We start from the raw sequence: 24,014 nt of genomic DNA on the forward strand, positions 1-24,014 counted from the left end.
GGCACAAAATATTAGTGTAATGAATATTAGCCATCATTGTTATTATTATATCAAAATGAATGTTATAGATTAAAGGTACTATAGAAATTCAGATTAGTTAAGGAAGAATGCAGTGTTATAATTCTCTGGTTACCTTTGGTTTAAATTTCTTTTAGATGTGTTATTGAGAAGCTCTTGATATACCAAATTAGTGTTTAATCATAATATTCTACAGAAAAACAAAATTATGTTATGCAGGGCTTCCTAACCAGAGTGTAGTGCATAGGAAGGCATACAGTGTGCTGTTTGCAAATGTTTTATGGTTTTGAAATTTTAAATCATTTTTATGATGTTATGATTTTTAAATCATTTTATGATTAACTTTTCAAAATTTTACAGCAGTTGGAATGATATTTGAACATTTTTGGTATGATTCCATCAGTAAACTCTGAATTTGGCAATTGAAAATATTTGATTCAGAAGGCTTATACCAATTAGTATTTAATATCATCTGTAATATTTTGTATTTTATTTTTCATGTCATAATTTTATAATATAAAAAAAAAAGTATTATTTTCACCAAGTCCCTCCAACTTACCCCAGTAAGCTTTACAAGTATTACCATTTTCAGCATGCGACATGATGTGACCAAAGTTGGGACTCACTGGGATAAAGCATAACAGTACTGCTTTTGGGGTCTCATAAAACTGAATTCAATTCCCACCTCCATTTACCAGCTGTGAGACCCAGAGCATGTAACTTAAACATATGAGTCTTAATTTTCACATATATAAAGTGGGGATGTGATGCTTATTTCAGAAGATCAAATGAGGTAACGTATGTAAAATACTTAGATAAATATTCACTAAATGGTGACTTCTATCATTACAATGATGTTTGGAAAACTTATCATTTTAGCTACTTTTTTCAAGGGTGTTTCAGACAGATATTTGATTATTTTTCAAATATTAATGTACCCTTTTCAAAGATCTTCAAGGAATTTTAATATAACTGTTGTGTGGTAAAAGGAATTAAACATTATCATTTAGTTTTGTAAGTTATTGAATGATCTACTCCTGTGCTATCTCTATCTATCCATTTCTTGATAGTTCCCCTTAGCAGATCTTGAGAAAACATTGTTACTCAAAATGAGGTTAATGCTTTGTTCTTTAGGATTTTGCTGGTAGTGGTATGGCAAAAATTGAGTTGCATGCAGAGAATTGGAATCATCTAATTCACTTAAACCCTATATTTTATATTTGATTATTTACATTTAAATATCTGCATGTTACTGGCTGAATATGCTTGTTATTGAAAATCAGACTGTCCTTTGATAAATATGCTATTATATTGTCATAAGATGATATTCTTTATAATGTTTGCTATTTATTTGGCTTGAGATTCCTGGACAGTTATTAGATTTCTTGAGGGGATGCATCTTGTGCCTGGGCAAAAGAAACTGGCATAAAAAATAGAAATTCACAGTGCAAAAATAGGTTTGTTTCTTATAAGCACTTATTATTCTTTGTGTCTTTTATTTGCATTCATCACTTCTGCAGTCTGAAAGTGTGGTATCCCTTTCAGGAATTATAGTATTGTAATCTTGCCTGAGTATGCTAATTATGTAGTAAGTACAGGGATGACCATAGAGTTGGGTGCTTAGTACTTATTAGATTTGACAGGACATGTAACTTTTTAATCAGGGCTGCAACTGTGTTTCTTTAAAAATTTTAGCCTATTGAATGTATTTGCACTATTACGAAAAGTCTTTTAGTTTTGGAGCAGTGGTCTCTGATAAAAATAGTTCGTTCTTTTATAGAGAAGTGAGGTAGAACCTCAAGCACTGTGCTCTTTATCCCTCCCCTGTGGTGCTGAGCTGCTTCATCCTCTAGTTGCTTGGAAAGGAAAAGGGAGTGGATGAGTCTCTACAGATATTTCCTCTTTTTTCTGAACCCTGTCTCTTCTTTCACAGTTTCTTCCACATCATGCCTTAAAAAAAAAAAAAAAACAGCAACAACCTGGGGTGCGTGTACCCCTTAGGGCTTCAGAAGATCCATGAACTTTCTAAAATTTTTAGCAAAATTTGTGGTTACATGTGTTTTTCTGGAGAGAAGAGCCATATTTTTCATCAAGTTCTTCTTCCATGGTACTGCCTAACCTCCTTAAAGTCCCTCATCTTTGGACCAGGAAAATCAGTAGCTGGCCAAAAATGGAACATTCAGAATGAAAAAGAAAAAACCTAGACGTTGTGAAAGGTCTTTTACGTCTTCTAAACGTTTTTTCCTTGGAATTTTTGAGAAAACTGTTTTCTGTACTTGAGATGGCTCCTCTTTCTCCAGGTCCCCCAGTGACACTTGCCTCAAGTCAGTATATCCAGTACAGAACTTGCCACCCCTCCTCACTTCTCTCTCCCAAATCCACCTGTTGTGAACTTTTCTGTTCCAGCATTGTCATTCTCAAAATCATATACACTGAAAACTGAACTTGTTTTTTTAACTCCTGGCTTGCTCTCATCCATATAACCAGTCAGTTGCCAAGTTCTATGACTCAGTTGTTACCAGATTTTTGTATTTCTTGGGCCAGTAAAATTAATTTTTTTGTTGTTGACTGACTTAGGATTCTGACATTTTATTTTTGTTAGTAAATACATTTAAAAAATATCCCAAGGTCCATCTATTATTATTTCTATTTTAGTTCCCTTTCCTCCATGAAACCTTTTTTATTTATTTATTTTTTTTATTTTTTTTTTTTTGCGGTACGCGGGCCTCTCATTGTTGTGGCCTCTCCCGTTGTGGAGCACAGGCTCCGGACGCACAGGCTCAGCGGCCATGGCCCACCGGCCCAGCCGCTCCACGGCACGTGGGATCCTCCCCGACCGGGGCATGAACCCGCGTCCCCTGCATCGGCAGGCGGACTCCCAACCACTGCGCCACCAGGGAAGCCCCATGAAACCTTTTTGATGTTCTGAATTGGATATGATCTGTCCCTCTTTTTGAAACCTCCTAGTACTTTTTATGCTTACTGTTTACCATGTATTATGGTTATTTGTATACTTAGCAGCTCCTCACTATATATGGTCCTTGAGGGCCAAGAGAACTAACTAGGTATTTCTTATCTTTATATGTGCTGCAGCACCTAAGATAATGCTAAGGTGTTTTGCCTGAAAGGGATAGAAATTCATACTTCTTCCAGTCAAGGAAGGCTTTGTTGAAAGGATACAGTAGGCACCTTCATAGGCATCAGACAAGGATAGATAAGAAATGCAATACAACCAGGTTGCGTGCACGTGGAATGTAATACATGCCCCCTCCCCCCATTTCTCCTAGAGTAGACTGGTCACTTGCTCTGCTTTGTTGGTAAGTCACCTCTTCAGAACAGCTTTCTCTGCTCACAGGACTTCTTTGCCCCTACTCCCCTTCCCCCAGTCTTCAACTTTGACTTACTCTCATACCTCTGGCTCTCACACTGCCTAACCTGGTAGTTCAGGCACTTCATGTCATCTGACTCAGGTTCCCAGGATTCTCATTCCAGGTTCCTGGGAAAGAATATCAGATTGGCCCTTCCTTGTCAGGTGCCTGCCGCAGTCTAGTCATCTGTGGTGGGAATATGGCAGGGCTGTGGGGTATCATGAGTTTCATAAGGCTGACCCTTTCAGGGACAAGGTGGGTCAAGTTCTCAATTAAGGCATGGCTAGAAAGTTAATGTTTAATAGATGACAGTGCCTACCACCTAGTAGACACTCACTGAATATAAGGTGAAAATAATGGAGTGAGATGGAAATATTGAAGAACTAAACATATCATTGCTTTAGTTTTTCTTTAATTCACAAGAGCATGCCTGCTAATTCTCAATATTAAGTTGTCATTTTGTATGGTTGGGAGATGTAATTAAATTCAACTTGAGGTAGGTGCAGGATTTTAAACTCCCATTATCAATGCATCCAACTCAGAATAGTTAATGTCGCCTGATTTTAATTACCTTCGATTTTAATTCAGGAATTAATTTTCTTAAATGCCTATAATCAGTTCAGGGTCTATGCTTCATTGTCCCTGCTTTTTTCCGGTTAATTTTCCCCCCTATTATTTTTATGAGCACCAGAAAATTGTCCAGAGCTAAGGGAAGAGGTAAAATGGACCATTTTGCTCCTTGTTAATAATCTTGCTTAGAGGTTTTTGTTAGGGAGTAGGTAAAAACATTTGGCAAAGAGATTGCTCATAGCTTTTAGTTATCCATGCTGTGTCTTCTCCTGTTTAGCTTAGTTTTGTTTTATTGTGGGTTGGGGCTTGTCGGGGGAAATGGGGAGGAAGAGATGCTTTAAGTATTCAAGAGCTAGAATATTAGCAGTAAAGACCAAAAAATTTAAACGTGGGTCTCATAAGAATTGTCTAGAGCAGTGGACACTAAATTTGTTCAGATTACTGAAATTTGTTTTAAAATTTGTTTTGTAGTCAACAGAATACAGTAGACTAGCACTAATAAAATCCATCTATTTGAACTAGTAACTCAATTCAGAAATAGGAGATACCATGTAATGTAGGGCAAAGAGCAGAGACTGAAGACTGGGAGAGCAGTCCTCATTTCTGAGCTTCATTTTCCTTTTTCTGTACAATGAGGTCTGACCTCAGGGGTCCCTTGTCTGTGAAGTTAATATTATCAACTAGATGGAATATTTTAGCAAATTATAAAGAGGGCTATTTTTGTGTTGTTATTTCTCTTGTTCTTGAGTTTGATTGAAAGTAGTTTAACTTAATAAACCTGTTTAGGAAGATAGTTAAAAACTGAAGTTAAAAACCTGAAAGACATAAATTCACAAAGTACCCGTATGTGAATGTTCAAGGGAATATAAAGAAGTTCTTCTAGTATTTGATTTCTCCACCAATTTTAATTATCTTCATTTTGGTACAATTCTTTATCAGTGCTGAGCAAGTTAGAGTTATCCTTAGGCCTTTATCTATCCAGGCTATCCTTTTACCTCCTTGGTAATCATGTATATCGTTTCTGTAATTCAGGCTGCTTGAACTGAATAACATTGTGTTAGGATCACTGTTTAATTGTTCTAGTTTTGGTGCAATGCTGTATGTAAATGAAATATACTGTTTTCAATGTTTTGCTATTAGGTGGTAACAGAAATGAACATATCTGATAAGAACCAAGCAAACGAAAGATACCAAAAAGACCAAATTTGTTTGACTTGTACCTGAATAATGGCCTAGGTGATCTTAGAAACAATTTTCAGGAGGGTATAGTCTTTTTTTTTTTTTTTCTTCCTTTTTCTTTTTGGCTGCGCCGCATGGCTTGCAGGATCTTAGTTCCCCAACCAGGGATTGAACCCAGGCCCTCGGCAGTGAAAGCACAGAGTCCTAACCACTGGACCGCCAGGGAGTTCCCGGATATAGTCTTTAGACATGAATTTCCTTTGATTTCTAAGTTAGACTTGGAAGATACTTAAAATTTAAGACTGTTAAGGATTAGCTGAGATGTTACTGTATACATTGTTCTATTACTATTTTGCTGCTATAGTCATCAGTCTAATTCTCGAATGGGTAAGTGTTTTAACATACATACAAAAGTCTTAGTTTTTTGGAAGATGTTAGTATTTTACATCTCAAAAAGTTTTCGTTGCTTAACTTAAAAGTAGATAGTATTCTAAATTTTTTCTAGCTGCTCATGTAAATCTACAGCTGGCATGTCAGGCATCTCTCACCAGGATTAAAATACACACTATTTGTATATTTAAATTGTTCTTGTATCTCCTGCTTTTATTCATGTGGCCTGCTGTTAACACTTATTACACTGGTGATTTAGGGACCATTTAAATCAGACCTCTTTAAAATTAGCAAGGTAGCTGGATTCTTGTCATATTGTAATTAATCTTCCTGTAGTGGTTGATTGTGCAACCTATTTACACTGGGTCAGATACTCAAAATTTCCTTTATCCTTTCAAGTTGGATTTGAAAACTAAAATAGTATTCCATTGAATTCTAAGAACTAATGAAAATGTTACATTGTATTTGGATTTCTGTTTTAGCCATGTATTGATATCCGTAGTTTTTATGTTTTTATTTAGTGGATAGTTTGTATATTATGATATGATCTTGGAACTTACCAGTATGATTTTAGAATCATTAAGTTTAAAATATTTTAAAAATCAGTTGAGAAACAGCAAAACTCCTCTTTAGTCACTGCTCTTGAGCTAATGTGGAAATGAATTTTGCCCAGGACCTTGGAAGTTATATTTTACAAATTACTATAAATTATAGAAGGATTGTTTTAGAATGAGATACCTTTAATAGAACATTTCCCCCTCTATCTCCTGCAGTTAGAACATGGGAATCATTAACTTCAAAACAGAGCTCTGTTTGAAGTAATGATATAAATACTATAATGATTTATGTAGATAATGTAGTTCTGATGTATGGGATATGATAGCACAGTCTTAACTTTTCTATGCAGGTTATTTCAATATTGAGTTGTTTATTTCTGAAAATAAAAATTGAACTAGTTCAGTTTAATGATGTAAATCTTTTCACCATTTTGCAACATTAATAAATCCTGACATATTTTGGTTCATTTCATATTATTAAAAATAACTTCCTTCCTGTCTACTTCTAAGAAGAGAAGTATATTTCTTATTCTTTTATTTTTGTTATTATGGTTGCAATTAAAATCCACATTCATGTTCTCATTGGTATTTGTAGTTCTTTCAACTTTTTCTAGACTACTGAAAAGTTTTTTAGTAAGCTTTTTGTTTTGGAATAATTTTAGATTTGTAGGAAAGCCGCAAAAATAATGCATGGAGTTCCTGTATACTGTTCACCTGATTTCCCTTAGTGTTGATGTGTTACATAGCTGTGGTGTATTTGTCAGTACTAAGAGATTAATATTGGTGCATTAATGTTAACTAAATTTCACACTTTATTTGAATTTCAGCAGTTTTTCCGTTAATGTTCTTTTTCTGCTCTGGGATCTAATCCAGGCCACTGCATTGCTTTTAGTCAAAGCCACTTTTTATTAAGCTTTTTGGTTTTCAGTGTTCAGAAGGAGGCTCATTTATTGACTTATTTATGATTAGGTATCTCTGGTTGTCTTATGTGTACACAGGTACTTTCCTAGCCTGGAGGTATAAATGAGAAATAGACAAAACTTTTAAGCAGTTCAACTTGTGGAGATATACAAGTAAACAATGGTAATGGAATGTGGTTACAGAAAGAGTAGCCAGTTTTGGAAGGAGGAAGAGGAGGAAGAGACAAATCAGGGAAGTCCTCCCAGAGGAGGTGACATTTGAGATGGACCTCGAGGGATAAATAGGAACTCTTAAGGCAGAGACTGGAGAGAAGCACATCCAGACAGAGGGAATAGTATGTACAAAGACTCAGAAATATGAGTGAGCAAATAGATTTGCCCTGGAATAAAGGGTTGGCGCGGGAGGAGTGTAGGAGGTAAGGCTGGAAAGGTTTGCAGTGGATTTGGAGAGTATTGATTTGAATTTTTAGTAGCTGTATTTTTTTTTTTTTTTTTTTTTTTTTTTTTTTGCGGTACGCGGACCTCTCACTGTCGTGGCCTCTCCCGTTGTGGAGCACAGGCTCCGGACGCGCAGGCTCAGCGGCCATGGCTCACGGGCCCCGCCGCTCCGCGGCATGTGGGATCTTCCCGGACCGGAGCACAAACCCATGTCCCCTGCATCGGCAGGCGGACTCTCAACCACTGCGCCACCAGGGAAGCCCAGTAGCTGTATTTTTAAAAAGCTACAGTTTATTATAGATAGATAAAGATAAATATAGATATAATTTGGGGAAGCCATCTAGAGACTTTGCGTTCTCCTCCCTCTTATTACCTGCCTTTTTTGCCATTCCACTACCATTTGCCATTCCAAATTCCATTTGGATTTTGACTTACAACATTGGTGAGCATTTATATGGTAAAGGAAATTGAAATTGTAGGCATCCTTAGGAATGTGGAACTGAATTTGAATTGAAACTGAGTTGAAATTGTAGGCAACTGAATTTATAATATTTTGTTATTGGTGAATTTTTAAAGTTGGTATTAATTTACATTCAATTAAATAGGCATGCAGAAAAGTGCTGTATGCTGCCGTCAATGTTTGAGACTTAGATAGGGATATGATTTTAATATTTTTAAATGTAAAAATTTGATGAATGGATTTAACATTGCAGTTAACTTTGTAGGACACCTCCACTACATATGAATTATTTGTGTGGGTTAAATGTATATTTTACATTTTTATCTCACAAAATTTTGAGGCAGAGCTAGTAAGAAATGTACCTATTCAAAAATAGTTTTCAGTCAGGTCATATGTACGTACCATGTAATTTAGCATTAGCACCATAGTGACATTTTGTTGCTCTGCTTTCAAAGAAGTAAAGGGAAAGTTACCAGAAGCCAAAATTAGAACGTTGCGGGAGCCAGAGGATGATCCCCCTTCTTGCTCACAAGTGATTGATCCCTTAAGCATTCTTTCTATATTCCACAAAAGTGAGGAAGAAACCCCTCTTCTCCCTGTAAATTGGCCAGTTGCCCAAAGAGGACACATGATTCTTAGCAACACTCGAGTTACCTTGTTCATAGTCTCAGGTGAAAAGATATTGAGGAGAGCTACTTGGCTGAGTGAGCTGCCTCTTTTTTTTTTTCCCATTTAATCAAACCAACATTTTCATTTTCCTTAGGTGATTTGTGAATGTTAAAATGGCTATTAGCTTTCTGCTTTATGGTTTATAAGGCTTGTAAAATGATAGGATCATGTCCATGGAAGATGTGAAACTGAATAAATGATGCACTACTGTGTAAGCTGGACATATTTTGGTTGTTAGGGAGTTAAAAAAATTTCTCCCCCTCCCTTATTGCATATTCACCCTCTGGAAATATTTAATGAAAAAGTAATTGATATTGGGGAGGAACACATAGGTGACTTCAGAGATAACTGGTAATGTTTAATTTTTTATATTGGGTGATAGGTACACAGATGTTTGTTTTGTCACACACATGTCATAAATATCCCTTTTTGTATTCAATATTTAATTGAAACAACTTAAAAAGTTTTAAAGGCTGAAAAGGGGGTAATTGATTCTAATTAACTTAAAGCCAGTTCCATTCAAGGTGGTTTTTGTTTTTGTTTTGTTTGGTCACAAGGAATAGAAGACTCACTCAAACTAGCTCAAAGACTTGGAGAGGGGAATTATTGTTAGAATAGAGATAGGTTTTATGAGAATGAAGGAAGACCTGAAGAATCAGGCCACAGAAACTGAGGCAGCTCTGGCATTGGCCAGGCTATTTTCTCTGCCTTTCTTCTCTTTCTTTCTCATTGTCTTCATTATTTACTATTTCTGCCTCTTTTTACTTTCTTGTCTTTACTTGTTCTCCTTGGTCTCTTCCTCTCTTTTTTGTCTCCTTGGTCTCTTTCCTCACTCATTTTCTATCTCTCCTTTTGTATGGACTCTCTTCTCTCATGACATCTGTAAGTCTCTCTGTGCCTTTGTCTATTCTGTTTTCTCTCCAGATCAACTTCCTCTGAATTCCTTCCTTTATGGTATTGATGTGCATGAAGCCCTATAATGGTAACCTAGGTTTTCACACATTGTGACTTTGTAGTTTAGGATGACTTTTTCTGTATCTTCCAGTGCAGATTCCTTAGAAAATCTGGCTGGTCTTACTCATCTTTTGGAGCTAGATCACAGAGGGTGTAGGCCCTCTGTCCCCCTGTACTGGGTGACTCCTGTGTCAGGTATTTATTTACTCATTATCCAGCCACAGAGAGGGGCATGGCCCAGATCCTGTAGGCCACCTGCCCTGCAAATAGGGATTTCTCCAGAAGGGGTTATGGGCAGGCAGGTACTATAATATATCAATTAAGTTTTATCAAAAATTTCTTAATGCATTTTAAGCCTCTTTGGTGATTGGTATGTGATTGCTTCCTAGAAAAATCTTTTTCAGAGAAGAGACCCATTATCTTTGTCCCAGTCACAACTCACTGCTATCTTTTATTAAGATATTCATTCATTCACTGAACAAATATTTAATGACCACTCACGTTTCTTGCACTCCTTCAGGTATTAGGATACAGAGTGGGCAGGACAGATTCATAGCAGTTAATTTCACTGAAGCGGATGGTGGGCACAAAGGAGCTGGGACTGGGTTTTGAGAGTGAGGTTTAGAGGGGAATAGGGAGAACAGGAGGCTTGTGAATGAGTCCAAATTTATTGCCAAGTATAGTTGTGAGATGAGAGTTGAAGGCATAACCAGGAATGGGTGTGGGGCTGACTAAAGATAGCAGAGGAATGGAAATCTTCTGTTTCTGTTAACTGCCTATATCGAAAATTCCATCTATTGCAACTGGCATTTGGAAAATGTAATTAGGCAACCGCTGGATCTCATAGAAACTCAAGCCATTCATCTCACAGTTATTAATGTGTCTACTGTGTCCTAGACTGTGCTCTAGACTGGGGGTAGAGGCACAAAAAGAAGGCACTGTTTTGTGCTTTCGAGGAGTGTGCTTTTGAGTTTAGGACTAGTGGAATACTAAACAGGCACCAACCCAAATAATTAAAGTAATTTGACCAAGTATTAGTGTTGTGGTGTTTGACATTAACCTGTAGGATCAGGTTGAATCTGGTCAGAGTCACCTTGAGGGAGAATTACATAGATGTGGAAGGGTTTTCAGGTTGTACCAAAAAGAGTTTTGTTACCATTTAAATCAAAATCAAGAAAACCCATTAGCAGTTTATGAGATTCGGAGCTGGAAATAGAGACAAAAAAAAATTTATTTTTGAGTAGCCAGAGCTGGCTAGAGATAAAATGAGGTCAGGTGTCTGGGAAGGACAGTTTGGGACTTGATTTTGGAAATTAACCTCTGGGACTGATGCTGAAAGGGAATAATCTGTGCCAGCCAACAGAGCGGGACTATTAATTGTGTTCAGAGGGAATGGGAGAGGCTTCAGCAAAGATTGAAGTTTGAGTTGAATAGGGTTTTCAAAAATGTTTAAATGCAGAGGCTTGGCATGCTTAGAGGGACAGTGGGCTGGGTGAAAAAATTATTCTGTTATTTTAGGTTAAGGAAACTTGCTAATTTCACAAGAAAAATATATCTAACTTCTCCCACGAGACCATAAATTCCTAAACTTATTTGTATTTGAAGTCTCATTGTCTAGCAATGCCAGGCAATGCAGGATGTGTGTGTGTGTGTGTGTGTTTTAAAGGCTGAATAACAATTTTTGTTTGCTCTGTGACATTTTTCCCATCTGTAATTTTGCTAACCATTTCTTTTACTGAATCAGGAAGCTGGAAACTGGTTTTTGTGTTAAGTATGGTACCTTGAAAAGCATTTTGGATGAAATGTCATTTTTTACCTTAATCTGAGTTTTTATTATCTTGGCTACTTATACCTCTATAGAAAGGAATCAGTGGGAACAATAGATAATCTTATTTTTGGAAATAGCAGGAACTGTGCTCCTGTGATCCTTAGTTATAGATATTCACATTTTTTTTTTTTAAGAATAGCAGTCTAACTTGAATGTTCTGCTAGTTTAAGACTGTATATAGAATATCCTTGAGCATGAATATAGGAGCTTGGCTGCCAGACAACTCTTACTTCCTTACTGTTGCTACACTCTTTAATTCTTTCTGCTCTTTGTCCCTTCTTGATCAGTAGTGCCTAATTGAAGAACATGCTGATCACTGTACTATGGTAGTATTGTGGATTGTTGGGTTAATAGGAAGATGTGGATCCATGGTTTGATTTGAAGCCTCTGTGTGTCAGAATTAGAGATTTAGTCTGCCTTTAGCATTACAATAATTATAATCATTGAATATTAGAATGCAACCATAAAGCACATCTAAGCCAAAGTCCTTCACATTTTATGTGTAAGGAGACTGTCATGAAATTAGGTGACTTGCCCAGGGTCACAAGCTAGTCATGGCAGAGCTAGGACCAAAGTCTCCTCTTCCATAGAGTTTGTTCCTACATGGTATCCCTAACTAAAAAAATCTTTTTAAGTGCCTGAGTTGTAAATGAAAGGTGAAAATAAGTTAGAAAGAAAAATCAAGTTAGTGACTAAGCTTTCAATCTGCTGTGGGAGAGAGGCTGGTCTGTGCCTATTGCAGTCATATGTTCCCATATATCTGATTATGCAGGCCTGTAGAGAGACCATGAGCATGTGTGTCTAGCACTGGCTAGAGGGTTATCCAAAAATAGTGGCATATTGGGGCTGTGAGACTTCTAGAAAAGGGGGTGTGCTGTAGTTATAATCCTGGCCTTTTAGAAGTTTCATGACTTCTCTACAGAAGCAAGTATTTAAAAGGAAAAGGAGGTGTTTCAGGTGCCACTGGAATAACTACTAGTACATGAGGTAGTGGTGCAGACTGTGGGCAAACTTAAAGGAAAAGCTGCAGAGGTGCAGATGGGTGAGAAGTATGGGAGAAGAGGTAGCAGACAGGAGTATCTAGGGCTGAAAATAGATTTTAGGAAGAAAGTGTTTTTGTTCTTCAGGGTAGGGCAGAGAAAATGACTAATGCTTTGATGTAGTTTGCTGTAGCTTTTAGGTTATAAGTTGCTGACTAAGTGTGTGAATCCAGGTTCTATCTACGGTATTGTTATTGTGAGACAGCAGCTAAGTAGTTATACCATTTCTACTGAGGTTTTGAACCAACATCAGTATCCAAGAAGTTTTTATTAAATTAAACACTTTGGGCCTTAACATTACTTGGTGGTACTTGGAACAGAGAAAACAGCATTCACAAATAATGGCTGGTTAACATTTACTGAATACCTAGTATGTGCTAGGCACTGTTCTAAGAATCATCTATTGACCCCTGTTTTACAGATGAGGAAATTCATTATGCCTGATGGCACAGAAGTATGAAAGAGCGTAATATACTCATGTACCTTCTTTGGGCTGGTTTTAAGTTTTCTTTTAGTCAAAATGAGAGAGAAAAAAGAGGAGGCATCAGGTGACACTGTGGTTTTGAGTGTCAGCCATCTTTCAGGGTAAATTTTTAAAATCACTGTGTATGTGAGCTGAATGTGTTTACTCATATATAATAGTTTATACTAGCAATTCACTGACCTTAAAAAAGATCTTGCAAAGAAATCATCACCATTTCTTATTTTTCACATTCATAATGTAGTATATGTTATGGGAAGAAATAGGTGGGCCTGTGATATGGTACCTGCTCTCAAGGAGCTCCTTAAAAATAAAATTTAGAGTATATTTAGCTAAATACAGTGAGTCTACAGTAGAATATATACTGGTAAATTGTTTTTTGTCTAACGGTGTTGGTGATTCTGTGTGCTAACCTGTACACACATTTCTTTCTTGTTCTGTTTGATTGTTTATAACATGGTTTTCTAAATTAATTCCATTCCTTTATTCTCTGCAGATTGCCTTGTTTCTTTTGTTGAGAACAAGACCATCTAACTTAGTTACTTGTCTTCCTTTTCTCTCAAAAATCTCTGTAGCTTCAGCTCTCATCCTTTTTTCCTATTTATATTGGATGTACTTTAGATACATATCGTTTTAAGGATAAATCTTTTAAGTTGAACTGATCCCATTGCCTCCTGTCTCTGGAGCCTTTCAGACTTTTCTTCCCTATATGTCCTATCGCCTGCCCAGTTCCTCCCCTTCTGCCTACAAAATCATCTTCAGTTCCTTCCTCTTCAAGCCATAGAGTCTGTCTTTGCAATTCCTTTATGTCTATCCCATTCTTTATATCCTTATTATTGAAGATTGAAGATGGGCAAATGAATCGCTCCCTAAATTTGTGATGAATTTTGAAGGAAGATACATAAAAAGATGTACATAAAATTAGGAAGTTTCAAACACCACATGTGTATTGGGGAAGGAAGGTGAGACAAGGGAAGCAGTTTGGGGAAAACCTAAGAGTGAAAAGTTATTAGAGAGAGAACATACTACTGAAGCAGTGGAGCACAGAGGACTGAGGTAAAAATAAAGAGTTCAGACCTAATAAGAAAGGGTCATAGAAAATGTTGGAAGAATTTGGAGAATTATTAGATAAAGTGATTTTTTTTTTAATTTATTTATTTTTGGCTGCATTGGGTCTTCCTTGCTGCGCGGGGACTTTCTCTAGTTGTGGCGAGTGGGGGCTACTCTTTGTTGCGATGCGTGGGCTTCTCATTGTGGTGGCTTCTCTTGTTGCAGAGCACGGGCTCTAGGCGTGCGGGCTTCAGTAGTTGTGGCACATGGGCTCAGTAGTTGTGCCTGCAGGCTCTAGAGCACAGCTCAGTAGTTGTGACACATGGGCTCAGTTGCTCCGTGGCATGTGGGATCTTCTCGGACCAGGGCGCAAACCTGTGTCCCCTGCATTGACAGGCAGACTCCCAACCACTGTGCCACCAGGGAAGCCCTGATGTTTTTTTAATAGTGCCATTTGGAGATGATGAGAGGGAAGAGGGGCTTTGAGCTAGAAGTTTGAGAAAATTGCAGCAGTAACATCCAGTAGGTATACGTCAGGCTCAGATAGATGTGTGAGGAGTAGAAAGGATTAATTTGAGAAATGCATAAGAAGAAGATTTTGTTACAGCTTGATGTAAGGAGAGAAGAGTGAGTAGGTTCCAGATGACTCTTAGATTTCGTACCTGGAAGGAAGGTAAGATGGTGGCACTTTTCATGGTGATGTAGAAGCTGAATGGGTCAAAGCCTTGGTATAAAACAATTCATTCTTTATTTGTATGAAATGCTATGGAACACCTACTGAAACAAATCCTGTATTTAGTTCTGTGGTCAGTAAGAGGTGCTTTCTTTTAAGAGATAGAATTGGATGCCTAATAAAAACTTGGGTGAATATATGTTGTGTGATAATAAAGAGAAGGACAAACTGACATTTTATCAGGGAGCCTTGGAAAAACATGAGAGAGAGAGTGCAACATTTCTTTCTTTTTTTTTTTTTTTTAAATCAGCACCTTCATAGGGGTAGAACTTAATGAGATGGGTAAAAATTGATTCTGAGATTAATAAACTTATTATTTCACTCAAAATAATCCAACATCAATGGTAGAAATGCTGTTTTCAATACATTAAAGAATGGTGCACATTACTTCATTAATCTCTACTTTTTGTAGTTAATTTTGTAGTTGCTGCTAGCATGGGATAATCTGGGAATTGTGTGTTATAGACTATTTTAAATGTAAGTGGTATGCTTTTGTATTCTCTTCCTCAAAATTGAATCATTAGGGGTTTTTTTAGATATGCATGGGAGAAATCACTTCTTTCTCACACTGTCATTAGGAAGTTCTTTGTGTGCTCCTTGAATATTAACTGTTTTTGTGCTACCCCGATTATCAATTAAGTGATAAGAACACAGATAAAATCATATATAAATGTGCCTTTTGATTCTCTAAAAATGTAGATGTTTGAAATTATAAAATTATTTGAATTTTATTTTAACTAATGTTTTTGGTTGATAGAGTTGAGAAATATTAATAAAGGATCATGCTTATTGAACAATAGTCATTCATCTGTTCAGCAATATTTATCTACGTAACCAATTTATGTCAGGCACAGTTCTAGGCCCTGGGAATACGAAGATAAATAAACGTTCATGGAGCTTATATTTTGTGGAGAAGACAGGAGATGAAATATGTAATGTGAAGAAGTGATATGTGCTTTTAAAAATATAACAGAGTAAGGGGAGAGAATGTGATTGGGTGGGGGCTGTTTAGATAGATTAGTCAGGGAAGGCTGTTCTGAGGGAAGCAGAAACCTGGGTGAAGAAGATCTTGTAAAAACTTATTCCAGGCAGAGAGAATGGTAAATGTGAAGATCATGAGACAAGATCTAGCTCATTGAGAACCAGTTTGGTATGTTGGAGGAAAAACAAGAAAGCTGGTCTGACAAGTGCAAGACAACAAAGTGGAGAATAATAGGAGTTGAGGGTAAAGGGGTAGACAGGGGCCGGAACATATTGGGCCTTATTGCCCATGAGTTTTATTTTGAGTGTAATTGGACACCATAGGAGAGTTTTGGGACAGAGTTGTGTCATGATCTGATTTACATTTTACAAAATTCATTCCAGCTACTGAGTGGAAAACTGACCATAGGAAAGGTGAGGTCTAAAGCATTGGACCACTTAGGAAGCTTTTGCAATGATCTAGGCCTATGGTTTCCAGTATGCTCATGATCATTGTGGTGCAAGAAGAAACTGTTAGAGCTATATTTATTTTTATTTTTAAAAATTAAGCTCTACTAATTCAGTATACATATTGGTCCTGGCACCCACATTCCATCTGTATGTTAGCTACATGTCACTTACCAGTTTTGGCCTGAGTAACTGGGTGAATGTTGAAGTCATTTACTGAGATGAGATACATGGTGGAGCAGGGTTTGTTTGAGGGTAAGGGTGGGGAAGCAGTAACTCAGTTTGGGCATTTTAAGTTTGAGATGTCTACTAGAAATATAAGATTTATCAGGTAAGTAATTTAGATATATGTGTCTGGAGCCAAGGTTAGAAGCCAGGGTATGGATTAGAGATCTAAATTTGGGAATCATTAGCACAGAGGCAGTGTACAAGAACTTTGGAGCCAACCTGTGTGTATTCAAATTTCAGCTTTGCCACTTACTATGTAGTGGTGGACAAGTGAATTTGTCATCTGTCTATAAAATGGGGATAGTAATAATATCTACCTCACTGGGTTATTGTGAGGATTAAATGAGTTAACACAAGTAAAGTGTTTAGAATAGTGTCTGGCATGTAGTACTCACTAGCTGTTAACTCTTATCAGTTTATGAGTGGTGTTTAAAACCATGAGCTTAGATGAGATGACCTAGAGAGTGAATTTACATAGAGAAAAGGTCCAATGAAGGAGCTCTGAAGCAATACAACCTTTAGAATTCAGAGACAGGAGGGAGGACACTGAGAAGGAGTGGGGTAGGAGTCAAACCAGTAGGATGTTGGATCTAGAAGCTTGCCTAATGAAGAAAATATTTCAAGAGAAGTCATCAACTTGGACCAGTTCTGCTTGAGAGTTTGAGTAAGATGAGGACTGAGAATTGACCATTGGATTTGTTAAGATGGAAGTTGGAGACTTTGAGAAATGGGTAGAGTAGTGCATATGAACACCTGATTGGAGTGGGTTAAGGAGAGAATTGGGGGAAAGAATTGAAGAACATGTATATAGACAACTCAGAGGGGTTTTGCTATGAAGAGGAAGAGAGAAAATGGAGTGGTAGCTAGAGGAAGATTTGTGGAGTCAAGGAAAGGTAGGAAATGGGGTGTGTTTGTGTTGATTTTAAGATGGATAGTATAGCAAGTTTGTATAACAAAGAGAGTGACCCAGTGGGTAGAGAAAACTTGACGATATTTGAGTGACATGGGACAATTGTAGCAGCCAAGACCTTGAATAGGTAAAATGAGGTGGGTAAGTGCACAGCCTCCAATTGTGAACTCTCTCCAGGGTTAGTCTTAGACACTGGCAGAGGTAGTTCATCCACTGATAAAGGTAGAGATTAATGGAGGTGCAGATAGATTGGTGGGTTTGGTTATGGGAAAATGAGATAATTTTTTCAGAGTGTTTTACTTTTTCCATTAAGAGGGTGGCAGGATCATTAGCTGAGAGTCAGAGTGGGTAGGGGTTTGTAAGGTTTGAGAGAGAGAAGGTGGTGTCAGATAGGCATCTTGGAAGGGGGGAGAATGAGTTGACTAAGGAAGTGCAGGTGGAATGTCAAGGAGTTCAGGTGGTCCATCTGACATTTGTGGTTGTTAAAGTGATTCCAGCTGGCTGAGGAGGGAAATGTGGTCTTGAGGGGGTATACAGTGGAAAAGTGGTAGGGACGATGCCTCCTCTGTTGTGAACTCTTTAGTCTCATGGCTGAGAGGATTGCTGCTTCTTAGGTCCATGGATGTCGACAGAGGAATTAATAAAAGTGAATAAGCCAAAAAAAATCATTTCATTTTTGCGTATGTTCAGTGTCTATGTCATTCACGATGTTTCATGTAGAGCAGCGGTCTTCAACTTTTTTGGCACCAGAGACCCGTTTCATGGAAGACAGTTTTGCCACGGGAGGCAGAGGGGAGGCAGGGGGATGGTTCAGGTGGTAATGCGAGCAATGGAGAGCGGCAAATGAAGCTTTGCTTGCTCGCGGCTCACCTCCTCCTGTGCGGCCTGGTTTCCAACAGGCTGAGGACTGCTGTCAGTCCGCCGCCCAGGGCTTGGGGACTCTGGATGTAGAGGATGAGTTCCTAGAGGTGTTTATGTTGCTGTATCTCCTTTAGAGTGCCTACGTTACACAGGTGATAATCAAGATGGCCCTGGAACACTTTCAGTGAATTATATTTGGCTGCTGTGTTATATAAAGAAAGTAAAATCTCTACTGGAGAAGCTTTATAGTTTTTCCTGATAGATAGAAAACCTCACCAAAGTTTTCCCTAGGACCTGTGGTTTCTGTTAATCTAGAATTATCACTTATGTTGATTTCATACTTTTGAGCTGGATTACAGATGAATTCAAAGTCTGGTTTTCTTTTGTTTCAGGTGCTGGAGAATCTGGTAAAAGCACCATTGTGAAACAGATGAAGTAAGTTGGAACATGGTCTTTTGTAAAACTACATTTACTCATAATGCATAAAAGTCCATAGTGTCTTTTCATTTTAGGTCCATGGTAATGAGTTGTGGTTTTCTTCTTTTTAAAGAATCATTCATGAGGATGGCTATTCAGAGGAAGAATGTAAACAATATAAAGTAGTTGTCTACAGCAATACTATACAGTCCATCATTGCAATCATAAGAGCCATGGGACGACTAAAGATTGACTTTGGGGAAGCTGCCAGAGCAGTAAGTGTTTCTCATTTCCTCTTTACTTGCTCTTTTTCAGTAGATGCAGTTAAGCACAATTTGCTTCATGTGTTAGGGAAATAAATTTAAGCAACACGCTAAGATGTAGCAAAGTACTGTCTGCTCATTTGAGACATGTTAGAGATCTACTTTAAGAGATATTAGAGTACTACCACAAAGGTAAGTCTAGGAAATGGGATTCTGTGGATATACTATAGGTTTTTGTGGTAACTGTTTTATTCACTTGCTTCTTTTACAGCACTGTTGACTTTTATAGTAGTAAATGATAGTAAATTGAAATAATCTAAGAGAGATTGTCATGATATGGAGCTCTGCTTTTTGAGGTGTAGAGATTAAAGGCAAATATCAGTGTCGCAGAATAAACTTGGTAAGGACATGAACACTAAGTCTCAATTTTAGAGGCAAATTTCCAGTATTCAAGAATAACTGTATCCCTATACTACGTTGTACTATAGGCTATAGAATTGGATTATACCATGTCCTAGTATAATTCTTGCACATGTCAGATATTCAGAAGTTGTGTTGATTGATTATAATACTTAGTGGGCCCTGAAGGTCTAGTTTATAAATTAGGATGTTTGATACAGTGGGGAGAGAGCCAAAATGAAAGTGGGGGATTTTTTATATCATCATCAGCTAAATTCCAGGAGAAGGCTGGGAATGTATAGAACGCTTTCCTAGAACTAAGAGAGTCATCAGCTGTGTTCAGTTTCATACTTAGGTGCTATGTGCAATAAAAGGAAGTGACTTGGGGAGACTGCCTGGAAAGGCAAAGCCTATATGTCTGTGAAGTAGCTTAGGAACTCTTCTAAGCAACTCTCAATTTCTCAGATGTAAATTAATATTCAGTAAATAAGTGAGGAAATTCTTGGAGGGAAAAATAATAGAAGGATGGTTCTAATTGGATAGTATTAGATTAGGAAGACTAGAGGTGCCGTAAAGGAAGGGCAGCTAGAGTAAGGGTTGTAAAATGATTGGCAAGAAGAGGAGCAAAAGAAGAAATGAAGAGGAATGTGTGGGGCATGACTTCTACATTTTTGTAAAAGGGTTCCATATCACAAAAAATCAGACACTATTTTTCTAAGCCTCTGAGCAGGAAAAATGTGATAGCTAAGGCAAGAATAAACAAACTCTTATTTTTGTCTTATTCCTTCTATCCCCTCTCTCAGCTGCCTTTCTTCTTCCTTTTTCCTCCCTCTTTCGACCAGCTCTTTCTTGTGTTCTTACTTTTTTCCTCCCTTTTCTCGTTCCTTCCTATTACCCAACTCTGTTTCTATGTTGTATTTGCTGTATCCAATAATTGGTTAGTAATACTGTATTTATTCTCTTCCCTCTCTTTGTTCGCTTTTTCTCCATCTCAGTTATTTACTTATTTTCTTAGTTTCCTCCTTTTTTACTTCTCACCCTCTGTCTGACATCCTTTCTGTCTCTTGGTCATCCCTCCTCCTTTCCTTTCTTTCCACTATCAAATTAGTTGTTATTAATCATTGGGTCCTATCATTCCTTTGTCACCAGATGTAGTTGTCATATTCTGTCTTAGTCTGTTCAGGCTGCTATAATAAAGTACCACAGATTTGGTAGCTTATAAACAACAGAAATTTATTCCTCACACTTCTGAAGGCTGGAAGCTGAGGTGTGGGTGCCAGCATGGTTTGGTTAGGGCCCTCTTCCAGGTTGCAGACTTCTCGCTGTGTCCTCACTTGGCAGGAGGGGAAGGGATCTCTCGGGGGTCTCTTTTATAAGGGCACTAATCCCACTCATGAGAGCACCACCCTAATGACCTAATTTTCTCCCAGAGGCCCTATTTCCTAAAACCGTCACTTGGACATAAGGATTTCAACATAAGAATTTGGGGGGGACACAAACATTCACACCATAGTATCCTTCCTCCTTTCACTTCTGTTTTATCAAATCAGTATCATTAATCTCTGGGTCCTAACACTCCCATGTCACCAGATGCAGTTGACATTATTAATTCCTCTCAGGCCTCCTGAATCACCTAGCCCTCCAGCATTCACTCATCCTAATCTACAACCCTTTTTTTGAAGTTTCTCTTTTCCTCTTTCATATGTAAGGATTTATATTTATAGCTCCTCTCTTATCCTTCTCTAGTTTTTTACAGTTGTCTGGAGAGTGAATAGAAAAGCATAAAGCTGGGTGTGGGATAGGTTGCTTTTTCATATCTGCTTAAGGGTGGAGGTATGAAGTTCACTGTAAAGAGGGGCCTCTTTATTGACCTATAAAAGAGGGTTTATTATGGGCAAGCAGGAGTAGGTCTGTAGAAGGGGTTAAGTGGTAAGGGAAAAATGTTTTGTCCTAAAACTTTACAAAGTCAGGACAGCAAAAATACGTAGCAGGAGCTCTCTCTCTATTTTGAAGTTTCTAAAATTAGAATCATGGTATTTAAAAAAAAAAAAAGCAATACTTATTGAGGTTTTGAATACCTGCATGAATATAGGTCAAATTTCAGAACCAAGGGACTATAAAGTCATTAAATGTTAAAGTACTATTCCATATGTGAAGAAGGACATGCCCACTGTTGAGTACATTGCCAGTTTGTGTAATTTTTCAGCTTTTCTCATTCGTTCCTTTATTGAAAATTTTTATCTCTAAAAAGAGATGAGGGGAATATAGATATTAGATGAAGCTTCTTAGAGACGATTGGGTCTAAAGTATTACTAGGAAGAATACTGGAAAGGATCTCAAAGGAAGAGAATATTACTCAGCTAAGGCTGAAGATCCTGGGTTCGGCAAAATTAATTGGAGTTCACTATGGTTAGTTTTGGTTTGTTTTGCTTAGATGGATGCACGAGTTTTGGGAATACACAAGTCTTAGGAATTTTTGTTTACAATTTCACCTGTGGTCCGAAATGCTTTTTGCGTGCTAGTTTATTGTCCTAATGACTATTTATAATACAATTGATTGCTCCCCTTCCCCCTTTACTTCTTCTTTACCCAGTATATGTTTTTCTTTAGTAGTTGCATTTTTTGGTTATTTGGAAATCTCCTGAGGCAGATAAATATTAGATTTGAGGTGGGAAAATCATCCCATGAGACCTATGTTTATTTTTATAAAGTATCTGACAAGCAGTGCTAGGTAGAATAAAGCAAAGCAATCACAATTCTCAGCCCTTTCTGCCCTCTTTACCTCTCACATATCTTAGTTTTAAAAACCGTAACCAGGACTTCCCTGGTGGCGCAGTGGTTGAGAGTCCGCCTGCCGATGCAGGGGACATGGGTTCGTGCCCTGGCCTGGGAAGATCCCACATCCCATGGAGCGGCTGGGCCTGTGAGGCATGGCTGCTGAGCCTGCGCATCCGGAGACTGTGCTCCGCAACGGGAGAAGCCACAGCAGTGAGAGGCCCTCGTACCGCAAAAAACAGAAAACAAAAAAACCCGTAACCACTTATAAAGCTATGTCTGTGACTCACGAAGTTTTGATCAGATCTCTGTGTTACTTTCTTCTTCTCCTTCTGCCTTTCTTTCTCTCTCATTTAGAGGATTATTATACCTTTAGGGAACGTAGAGACTGAATTATTCCCTTAGGGGTTTATTTCCCCTACTAGATTTCCAGACTTCTTAAATGTTTCAGTCTCTTCTTCTTCCTGTTCCTCTGAGATGAAGAAGGAAAAAGAGAACAGTTTCCTTAAATTTGATTAATGTTTTATTCCCTTTGACATGTTTAGACTTTACCTCTTATGTGCTAGTCTTTTCATTTCTTTTTTTTTTTTGTGGTACGTGGGCCTCTCACTGTTGTGGCCTGTCCCGTTGCGGAGCACAGGCTCCAGATGCGCAGGCTCAGCAGCCATGGCTCACGGGCCCAGCCGCTCCGCGGCATGTGGGATCTTCCCGGACCGGGGCACGAACCGGTGTCCCCTGCATCGGCAGGCGGACTCTCAACCACTGTGCCACCAGGGAAGCCCTTCATTTCTATTTTTATTGTAGGCTTCCTTTAACAGAATGAGGATGTGTTACATGTGCCTGTCTCACAGACAGATCAGTATTTTTCTGTCAAAAAAAAAAAAAAATCATGGGCTTCCCTGGTGGCACAGTGGTTGAGAATCCACCTGCCAATACAGGGGACATGGGTTCGAGCCCTGGTCCGGGAATATCCCACATGCCGCGGAGCAGCTGGGCCTGTGCGCCACAGCTACTGAGCCTGCGTTCTAGAGCCCGCAAGCCACAACTACTGAAGCCCGTGTGCCTAGAGCCCGTGTTCCACAATAAGAGAAGCCACCACAATGAGGAGCCTGCGCATCGCAACATAGAGTAGCCTCTGCTCACCACAGCTAGAGAAAAGCCCGTGCGCAGCAACGAAGACCCAATGCAGCCAAAAATAAATAAATAAATAAATGTATTTTTTAAAAGAATCATGAGTAACCAGGATGGGGATTTGTAGGACAGTCAGAAGAGATCTTTTCAGGGGATGGTGGTGTGTGAAAAAGTGGTAGTGGGAGTGAAATCATTCCTCAACTCTGCTCTGCACTTCTAACTGTAGTGGAGAGAGAAGGGGGACAGACTTCATTGTTAATTCTCTCAGACTGTACTGCCAGGAAAGGCCTCTTTGTTTTGTGTGTGTGTGTGGTATGCGGGCCTCTCACTGTTGTGGCTTCTCCTGTTGCGGAGCACAGTCTCCAGACGCGCAGGCTCAATGGCCATGGCTCACGGGCCCCACTGCTCCGCGGCATGTGGGATCTTCCCGGACCGGGGCACGAACCCGCGTCCGCTGCATCGGCAGGCGGACTCTCAACCACTGCGCCACCAGGGAAGCCCCATACCTCTTTTAAGTAATATAACATATAATGTATATCTGTGTGTGTGTTAAAGAGACTCTTGTCAATTCTTTAAGAAATGGAGAATCATCTGTCTGTCTCCTTTAACTGCTTTCTTCAGGATGATGCCCGGCAATTATTTGTTTTAGCTGGCAGTGCGGAAGAAGGAGTCATGACTCCAGAATTAGCAGGAGTGATTAAACGGTTATGGCGAGACGGTGGGGTGCAGGCTTGCTTCAGCAGATCCAGGGAATATCAGCTCAATGATTCTGCTTCATAGTAAGTAATTTTTCTCTGTGAAATGAAAACCGAAAGTAACTTGGTGACCCTAGTGAAAGTTCAGTGCCCATTCTTAAGGAAATATTTAAGGAACAGACACTCTTAGAATTCTGTAGGATCCCTTTATAAAGATTGTTTCAGTTTAGTGTTATAGAGCCCTTGGTCATT

At 38.5% G+C, this 24,014-nt stretch overlaps 1 protein-coding gene across 1 annotated transcript in view; it reads left to right on the forward strand.

Annotated features, from left to right (window-relative positions):
* Positions 1–24,014, forward strand: part of GNAI3 (G protein subunit alpha i3) — a gene marked incomplete at its 5' end in the record, with an annotated part of 38,313 nt that overhangs the window by 2,500 nt on the left and 11,799 nt on the right. Inside the window, 3 exons of the mRNA XM_079697966.1 lie at positions 18,475–18,517; positions 18,633–18,774; positions 23,689–23,846. Of these exons, the coding sequence (XP_079554092.1) occupies positions 18,475–18,517; positions 18,633–18,774; positions 23,689–23,846 (343 nt within the window). The remainder of the gene's footprint in view (positions 1–18,474; positions 18,518–18,632; positions 18,775–23,688; positions 23,847–24,014) is intronic.

The sequence above is a fragment of the Hyperoodon ampullatus genome, assembly GCF_949752795.1.
Source record: "Hyperoodon ampullatus genome assembly, chromosome: 2".
Classification (NCBI taxonomy): Eukaryota; Metazoa; Chordata; class Mammalia; order Artiodactyla; family Ziphiidae; genus Hyperoodon; species Hyperoodon ampullatus.